This window comes from Leuciscus leuciscus (genome assembly GCF_965113295.1).
Source record: "Leuciscus leuciscus genome assembly, chromosome: 3".
Lineage (NCBI taxonomy): Eukaryota > Metazoa > Chordata > Actinopteri > Cypriniformes > Leuciscidae > Leuciscus > Leuciscus leuciscus.
This window is the reverse complement of record NC_138727.1, coordinates 1691800-1701736: the sequence shown is the minus strand read 5'-3', so window position 1 is coordinate 1701736 and position 9937 is coordinate 1691800. Positions and strand designations below refer to the sequence as shown.

Below are 9937 nucleotides of genomic sequence, written 5' to 3'. Positions count from 1 at the left end.
TGAAGTTTACTCGCACAGCGACTACTAGCTGGCCTCCGTTACACTCACCCCCCTAAACCTCACTCTCATCCGGGTCACGGCACCAATGTAACCCCTCCACCCGTGTCCTACTCGCCCGCTCTGTGTGGGCCTCGAACCCAGGTCTCCGGCGTGAGAGTCAGGCGCTCTAACAAGGAGGCTAAAGACTGTGTGAGATGAGGTTTACTCGCACAGCGACTACTAGCTGGCCTCCGTTACACTCACACTCCTAAACCTCACTCCCATCTGGGTCACGGCACCAATGTAACCCCTCCACCCGTGTCCTACTCGCCCGCTCTGTGCGGGCCTCGAACCCGGGCCTCCAGCGTGAGAGTCAGGCGCTCTAACAAGGAGGCTAAAGACTGTGTGAGGTGAGGTTTACTCGCACAGCGACTACTAGCTGGCCTCCGTTACACTCACCCCCCTAAACCTCACTCTCATCCGGGTCACGGCACCAATGTAACCCCTCCACCCGGGTCCTACTCGCCCCGCTCTGTGCGGGCCTCGAGTTTCGCTCTTTTCTTTTCAGCTTCCTCAGGTAAAGGAGCCGCTGCTGGGCCTTCCCTACAGCTGAAGTGATGCTACTGCCCCAGGACAGATCCTCCGACACAGTGACACCCAGGAATTTAAAGTTGTTCACCCTCTCAACTGCCTCAAAAGGTTCGCGTTTTTAAAGTTTGCGCAGAGAGAACTTAAGGGTTTTCTGTTAGAACAGTGTCGTGTTAGCGACCCCTAAGTTAATAACTAATGATCTTTGTGACGGGAGTGAATCAATCAAAACTAACTTTATCTGGACAATAACTTTATTCTAGAACTGCTGTAAAGCCAAAACAATCTATGTTACTTTAATTTCCTTTTATCACTGTAAAGATGCTTTGAAACAATCTATATTGTTAAGAGCGCTATATTAATGAAAGTGACTTGACTTGACTTTTGTCTTTTTGATGTTAAGTACCAGATTATGCTTTTTACACCACTCTGCCAGTAGTTCAATCTCCTCCTTGTATGCCGTCTCATCGTTGTTTGTTATGAGGCCGAGCACGGTTGTGTCGTCAGCAAATTTAATGATGTGATTAGTGGGGAAGGAGGAGGATCAGTCATGTGTGTAAAGTGTGTAGAGTAGTGGACTGAGCACGCAACCCTGAGGGGCACCAGTATTGATGTATATGGTGTTAGAAACATGCTTCACACAGTGAGAGCGGTTGGTTAAAAAGTCCAATATCCAGTAACATAATGACTTGTTCAGTCCAAGGTTACACAGTTTCAGCAGGAGTGTTTGGCCATATTGTATTAAAAGCTGAACTAAAGTCGATGAAAAGCAGTCGCATGTGCTTTTATTGTCTTGTTCATAATATGAGCAGCTATGCATTAATTATGATCTGGTCATGTTGTCGCTCTTTTGACTTTAATTTATTGTATGCGTGTGTTTAAAAATAATTTTGTACTTTGTCAAACAATGCATAACTTTGTGTTCAGGCTATTGAGTTGTAATGTCTGATATTGTTATACCTTATACTTATATCTCTCCTGCTAAACTATTTTGCTTTACTTTGAAATTATCTGCATTTTATTCATCAATTAATAATACATAAGTGGTTGCTCTTATTTGACCTTGTGCTGGATTTATTGTGCAATTGATTTGCATTTGTTTAAATATTAAATATAAAGTGAAATATCCATTCATAACAAATTACCCACATTAAAAATATCATTATACATTTAGAGTGTATAATACTCTAAATACTCTACTCTAAACCTACAGTACCTGCATCCACCCCTAGAGGTCCTCAGTCCAGGATTTACACTCGGCAGCCACGCCCAAAATAAGCCAAACAAATCAGTTTTTGATCCACAAATCAATGTGATACTTTATTCATAAACCTAAGATCATAGATATCGTATAAATACTTTAATATAATCTACATCCTTCAGTTATTTCAAAAACAACAATAATAATAACAACACATAGAAATACAATATTTATAAAAAAAGCAACAAGATTATATTAAATGGAATGTACAAAAATAAATAACGTTTGGATATTCTATACAAAAAGACAAACCTCATTACAAAGACACCTTCTCAGAAGGCAGGAGAGGATTACTTATGAAGTAGTAGTAGGAGAGAAGTCCCTCACCATATCTCCACAGACACAATCACATAGAACTAACCCACACACACATTAAAAAACACACACAAACACACTCTCTCCTCAGGTGTAGAACCTATGCTCTTTGGTCACCCTCCCCCTTCAAAAATATGATCCCTCTTGATCGGGTATGGCTTTGCAAAATGCTGAAAATATCAAACTAGGAAGCTAAACGTAAGGCTAATGTGCATTGTTAAACTTAGTTACGAGGAAATGCATAATACCTGTTGTGGTGTTTGATTAGCAGCATGTGTGCCTAGCTGAGGTGAGATATGGCGTTGATTTTGGCAAGAAAAATGCATTTGTTAAATATGTGCTTTGAGCCAAAGTGTGCAACTTTTAAATGGAGAACCACTAGAGGGTGTTTTATTGAAAACACCACTACTAATGAACTCCTCTGTCTCAGTACTGCTCTTGACCCTGGTTAAAGACAATATATGCTCTCTTGTGACAACTTAAACCTATCTGTCTAGTCCAGCTCAGACAGACGGTACAAATGCATAGCTGTTTTATGCACCCGTTCATTAATCATCCATCATACACACCCATGCACACTCAAAATCTAACATGCATGACATCAGCATCCAAAGCAGCAGAGGTGTTCGTATTCTCATCCTCCATCACAGCTGTCAAGACACAGCTTAGTACCCAGTGTTGGATGGGTGGGATTTGACACACTGGAAGAAGTTTGGTTGCAGTCTCAGACCCTTTGAATCCAAAGACCTGTGTTTGTCGGCACCAACTTGCAAGGTTGTTAAGTGTTCAGTTTCAACAGGGAGTCATGTTGCACAAATCCAGGAGAGGTCGTGGCCGATCTTTTGCGTTGCAGCTCTCGTTAGGCAAAGTGCGATTATCGTGTCCAATGCAACGCAATGGACGCTTGCGAAAGCCTCTTCCACATGTTTTTGAACAATCAGACCACTCCCCGAGGAGCCAGGATGGGCAAGCCTGAAGAGCACAGGGTTGTGATGACGCAGGGCGCAGTTCTTCAGGACAGTCTTTTGACTGACGTCCATAAGCATCAATGCAAAGAACGTCCCGCTTCTGGATCCCACTTCCGCAAGTCTGCGAACAGGGTCCCCACTCACGTAGGACCCATTCGGCATCGCCTGCTACGCTAATGGCGTTAATGGACGCCCGGTTTGACCCACTTGGACGTGGAGCGAAGTAGCTGTACTTTACACGAGGTCTTGGGGAGTCACCGACTGACAACACCTGGATAGTAAGAGCCTCAGGTAAGGGAGCGAAGCTTCGGAGACGCTCTAGTAGTGCAGAGGAACCGCTGTATCGTAGAAGCGCGCCTTTCAGAGAGATGTCAGTCTCTAAAGTCATCAGCTTAAAGTCACCATTCAGTAGGTATGTGCCATCTTGCCGACGAACGGCTAGGTAGCTATTGTCGTGCCGGCGGCCTCCGGGAGAGCGCTGCTTAACGTCTAGGTGCGTGGCGCCAGCTGGAATCGTCACTATATCTTGGTAGCCCGGTCTAAAGTGCAGAAACAAGCAAAGGTTAGTATAAACAGAAATATGAGGAGGTGTGTTGGAAAACTTAAACTATCCAGCAAGCAATAGCCGTAATTTCACTGTCTAGGTTAACTATAGACACAATATAGTCTGGCTATGAGTAACACACTTCTAGCCAAAATAACCTTGAATTTTGGTTACATGTTGTTTTTGCCAAAATAACTTTCGAGATAACAGTGTAGTAAAGTAAACAGTGATTACAAGGTGTTTGGTTTAATTTCTTCACTCATTTAATTTCTTTGTTATCTAATTAATGACTAGTCTATTCTTGGGCGATGGTTTAGAAGTTTATAAAATTTTCACTGACAGCCCAAATTTTGCTTTGTTTTAGCCTAGACGTCTGGGCTGTGTTTGGACGGCTATTAGACGTCTTTTAAACTCAAAATTGCTTTCTGGCTGGTAACAGGTTGAGGACTTACATGGAACGTTCCATCGATCCAGAAACTTTTTTGCAAGTAGATCCGTCTCCTCCACAGATGCCGCACTTGTCGAAACGTTTGTTGGAGCCAATGACCCGATCACAACCGGCCTTCACACACTGGCCTTGGACACAGACTGAGGTTGAATCTGGAGTGCATGGTGTTCCATCGGCAACCTGAAGGCATTGGAGTACCGGTGTCACAATATATCACAATACAAAAATGCAACAATATGTATCGTGGATACAGTAGTTCACCCAGAATAAAAATTACTGTGTGAGAAAAAATTCAAGAGTTTTCAGAGTTTTAGTGTCAGTACTACATTAAACTACATTACTGTTGAATATAATGTATAATAATGCAAAGGGGGAATATTTGTGGGTCCTGATAACCTCAGATTACACACTGGCCTTGCCTCCACCAAACCATTATTAGATCAAATCTTGATTAGGGTAATAGAGACACTCACCTTTGGCTTCAGAATGAAGAAGTACCCGGTTCCCTTTGCCCGGCACACCAACTTGCAGCGGTCCTTGGGAGAGACTCCCGCATACTTCGGCACCCACTCGACACCGTCTCCTGAGCCGAATGACACCTGAGAGGAGATGTCATTGTGGGCCAAACACTGTTCCTCACGGAAGGTCAAACCTGTGCAAACAAATACAGTTGAGTATAAAGCAGCTTGCATCTGGTTGCATTGGTTGCAGGAACAGTGACAAGACCATCCCTTACCATTGCTATCAGGGCAGGTCTCGGTGTTGCAGGAGCGATACTGAATCCTCTTGCCCTCACAGTATTTCCCTCCATTTTTGGGTTGGGGCTCGTCACAGTCCCTAAAAGAGTATTGCACACCTCCTCCACAGGTACGTGAGCAATCTCCCCAAGGTCCCCAGGTTCCCCATCCGCCATTGACTGGAGTCTTTAAAAGAAACAAGACATTATCAGTAACAAATCAGAATTACACTATTTCTGTCAACAAATGGTAACCATATGGTGTTTACCTGATATCTGGCAGCTTCAGCTTTGCTCAAACATCGTCCTGCCATACAGTAGCTGTCAGACCCGCAAGACGTCCCATCGGCCCACGGAAAGTTCTTGGTTTGGCAGACCAGGAGTCCATTTGAAGTCGTGACGGTGCACCAAAGTGCAGCGCAAGTCGTGCTCAGGTCAGGACAGTGCTGGGACTCCTCTCCAAATGTGAGACGGCACTGTCTGTCGGCATCGTAAACTGAACCTGGCAGAGCCTGGGGCAACTGCTGAGGCTTCTGGGGCTTGTCCAGTAAACACTGACCATGGCCATTATCCAGGAATGATGTGACCATCACGGCACTGCAAGGAGACCAGGGCTGAAGCTGGTCCAGATTTGACAAGGTCGAGGCCATCATGTGGGCGCTCCACTGGTCGCCATTGACACTGGCACACTGTTTGGCATCGTCATGCGGCATGTTGAACACGTGACCTACAGGAGAAATCATTATTGACATTATTGATCAATCATTATTGACTACACAATCATTGACTTGTTCACCAGTTTTTTATAAAACGGTTAGTTCCAGTCGTTGATTCTGATTGGTCAATAGCTGTGTTTGAATCACGATAAAACACGACCGCTTCACCCAACGGTTCTATGTATCACTACACAACACCCCTAGCAACCACTCTTAGCCACGTAAACATATTGTTTGTTCTCATTGATATTGTTCATTGAAGCTTATAGAGTAGAGTATTGTGAGAGATCGTAGTAAGCGAGTGTACCTGCATTTACAGTAGATCTAGCATTTTCCTTCAGGTCAGTCCTATACTCATAATAAAGCATCCTTTTGGATGTCCGCTGCGATATCTTGTCCTTTTAACAGTTAAGGGGTTTTCCCGCGTCCGACACGCTAGTCATTTGTCAGTTGCGTCTTGCTTCTCCGTGTTCACAAGTTTCATTCTTTTCAATATAAAAGTCTTCTTCTACTGACTGACTCACTCATATAGACAGTCTTTGCTGCCATCTAAAGGCGAAATAATGTAACTTCTGTTACAGTTCACGGTCAGGGACAATTTTTTCCAGCGGAAGGAATGGCTTTTAGTGGTTTTACTTCATGAAATTTGCATTTATATATTTTTTGGGGCTTTAATATTTGTATTGTGTGGTAACCGTTTTATAAAAGCAATAAGGTAATCATTGCTAGTGCTGTATCGTGAATAAGTCACGGCTGAAGGGGTTACTCTGCTTCACGTCGAGCCTAACAACGCCCTTCAGACGTGACTTATTCACAATACAGCACAGCCTTGAGTACCTTATTGCTTGCATATAGAAACATGGGGATGTACCTACCAAGCTCATGTGCTACGGTGAAGGATGCCTGCAGGCCGTCATCTTCCACAATGGAGCAACTCCGATCAGGATCGCACACGGTTCCCACATCCGCCATCCCCAGAGTGTCACAAGAATGAGCTCCACAAAGATCCTGCACAATTCACAAATATGAGCCATGGCACATAATATACTCAGATGAAACCAGGTGTGGAATATTAAGTGAGATTTACCTGTCTGGTGAACAGCACTGCAGTGTCGTAGTGCTCCGGGTCCCGGTCACTTGATGGGTTGTGCTGCTTTTGCCACTGACAGAAGTTCCTAAGGGTAAGCGCCGCATTGGTGGACACCTGGGGGCCGTGCTCTTCATCATACACAACCAGCAGCTTCACAACTGCCAGAGTGATTGAGTTATGAATGGTAGGGTGTCGATACAGACGGGACGCCACCGCCATGATGGTCAGAAGATAAGGTTTGAGCCCAGCTCCATGAAACTCTGCCATTGACTGGTCTGCCACAATCATGATCTCCAAATAACGAGGAGTGGACACAAAGCGACGGGATCTGTGGTGTGCTGGAGGAAAAGGAAGACATATTCATATTCATATTCATATTAAATCATCTTCAGTCTTAGGGCACTCTTTTTTAAAAACCTCATGAAATTACTTTTCCCATGTTGATGATCAAAAGCATGGTCTTTTCTTTATTTGAACTTGATTTACATCGTACAATCGTTGCACAGCCCTAGTTTGATCACAATTTCCTACTTCCTATTGCTAGTTGGTGTCAGGTATTAAGGGGAGGGACATTCTCATTCCAGAATGCATTTTATTGGACATACATTTATATATGCCTGTGAGTGCAAGATGATGTCATCAATAAGTTTGGTCTGTTTAACTGAAATTGAAAGACGAGTTTAGATGCCAAATGTACTTCTACGAGTACACTCTTAACAATAAAGATAGCAAAATAGTTGTTGTTTTTTTCTTCTTTTTTTTTTTTTGCAGTGATGCCATTGAAGAACCATTTTTGGCTCCTCGAAGTACCTTCTTTCTTTGTATAAAGAACATTTTAATAATCTAAAGGACTGTTTTTCACTGGAAATGTTCCATTACTGTTAAATGTTTCCTTAATGGAAACATCAATGCCAAAAAAGAGTGTGCATATACGCGCCAGAACGCTAATAAACAAACGCAATTTTATTGCAAGTGAGATGTGATGGTGTCTAATAACCTAATAACTAGAGAGAGAGAGAGAGAACGAGAGAGAACTGTGTCCTTAAAAAGATGGAAAGCTATTGGGAGTTAATGCTTGCTTGCTTCTTTATTTGACTAAGCTTCTGCTCCGCCCTGCTAATAACTTCTCCAAAACTTGCGCACTTTCACGAGAAACGTTGGCGGAAATACAAGTCCTCCAGTGCGGATCTGCGCAACATGCGGTACCAGGAGGAGAACTTCCACGTCTCTCCAACCCAAGCCCATTCTCTCCCCAGTCCCACCTCCCCCAACCCACGTCCCCTTCCCTCCTCCTGCGTATGTGGTAAGATTTCTGCCCTCTCCAAGTTAACCCTCGCCTCGCTTTTTTTCGGAGAAGGCTCTTCTGAAGAGCTCTTTAGGAAAGCGCGTATTCTTTAAGACTTGCATCTGTGCAAACAGCAATCGACTTTTACGCCATTTGGCGCGTAAAAGGTTAATGCAGACGCAGGACTTTTAAACCTGCTTAATTCGCTCCTCATGCGCCAGCGCGCGCCGAATGACGCGGAGTCACCGAGTTTATTCGGGTTACCGGAGGCGTGCATGAAATATTACCGGAAAATCATCTCAGTCTCTCAATAATAGCGTAATAAACGTCTGTAGTATAGATACAAGATTGATAAAAAATGAAGTTTTATTCTGCAATATTTACCTTTAGACTCAGATGGCTCTGTATCGGATTTGGTTGCAAATGGTTTCTCGGAGACCCGTTCCTCCTCCTCGTTCACCCCACACTTAGACCCGTTCTCCTCAGCCAACAACCCCCGTTTTCTCCTGCGGATGATATGGATGTCTCCATCTGAAGCCTGTCCGGTGGTGTTTGCGGGTTGAATGAAGTATTCTTCGCCCCCGACATAGAAACCGCCCTGCAGTCCATTGCACAGATTGATCGCCGCAGCGGAAAGTTCTTCTCCGTTCACGGACCCCGAGAAGAAGCACCGCGCCTGTCCCGCGCTGTCAAACTCCTCGGACTCCGGTTTCCCCACCATCTGGAACACAAACCCAGGCGCTAAAAAGGTCTGATCCGGTTCCAGCACCAACTCCATCCGATTTCCAAAGACGTCCAAGCGATAGATGCGTTTCTCGGATTCCTTTTCCCGTGCTTCTGCTGAATGGGTCGGTTCGGTGCCGTGCGAGTCGAGCCGAACCGGCACCACCGTGCTCTCCTCCCACGCGCTCTGCGCCGCGTTTACGCACAGGGCTGCAACCAAACCCAGAATGACGCGCAAAAAAGACATTATATTCCTGTTGGGTGAAAGACAAATAAAATGATGCACCCGATGGAAATCCTTACAAAGTTTTAGTTCTTTTGAGAATTTGACTCCCGAATCACCAGAAAACTGCAATAGGTACCAATCCAGAGCTTCAAATGGAAATAAATAAAATAATCGCAGTCTCTAGCAGCAGTTGAAAACAAGACGAGTCTTAAAAACCATCAAAAGTGGAGAGTTTCCCTCACTGTCTCCTGGAGTTTCAGCTCTTTCTCTCCTTCTGTCTGAGAAGTGAGAAGCCGCTCTCTATATATGCTCCTGTGCAGGACCACCCCTTTCCTGAAGCCCCTTTGATCCACACTGAACCCGAAGCTAGTGCGTAACAGAGTGCTGGAGCTCAGCCACAATCATCAATCATCACAGGACAACACTTCAGTTCTGACCCTTTTATTACTCATCCGAAAGCTTTATCTGTCCATCTGCATTTACACGACTTTTAGAGTCCATTCATATTCTGAGAGAATGAAGTGCACTAACATGACAGTTTTGTCTCTAGGAGTGAAGACAAAAAAAAAATATGTTCTAAGTACATATTCATGAAAATACTGAATGTTTTCTGAACGTTCTAAACTTCCAGGTTTTTAAATGTTTATATTCGAACGTTACATTCTAAAGTATCACTCGGCAAACAGTTACTTTTGAATGTTCTCTGAACGTTCTAAAACAAATTGTAACTTTCAAAATGTTAGTTGTAACATTTCAATGTAACATTTGAAACGTCCAACAAGAGAAAAACGTTCCATGAAAACAATTATTAAAGACCAGATAACTTTGAACGAACGTTTCTGGAAGAACGTTTGTTCATAACTTTGAGAGAACTCCTGATAGGAGCCGGGCCGTGGTGCTGTTAAGGTGGACCGGCTCCTCTCCTCCAGAAACGCTTCTTGTGTCGGGCAGGAACTCCATCCAAACTTAATTATGTGCGGATTATGGCTCCCGCCTCACAGTGTCGGAGGAAATAGTTTGTGTCTTGTGTTTAATGGGCCAAATTTAATTTAAGCGGT

The 9937-nt window shown here is 44.0% G+C and overlaps 1 protein-coding gene across 1 annotated transcript; it reads right to left on the bottom strand.

The window, feature by feature from the left end:
• Positions 1 to 1857: 1857 nt before the first annotated feature.
• adamts1 (ADAM metallopeptidase with thrombospondin type 1 motif, 1) lies at positions 1858 to 9167 on the bottom strand. The gene is made up of 8 exons (XM_082164335.1): positions 8315 to 9167; positions 6643 to 6983; positions 6431 to 6563; positions 5109 to 5566; positions 4840 to 5026; positions 4577 to 4755; positions 4108 to 4283; positions 1858 to 3650 (listed from the first exon to the last, which is right to left on the bottom strand). The coding sequence occupies exons 1-8, from the start codon at positions 8898 to 8900 to the stop codon at positions 2936 to 2938; spliced, it is 2775 nt and encodes a 924-aa protein (XP_082020461.1). The 5' UTR covers positions 8901 to 9167; the 3' UTR covers positions 1858 to 2935.
• Between the last annotated feature and the right edge of the window lie 770 nt (positions 9168 to 9937).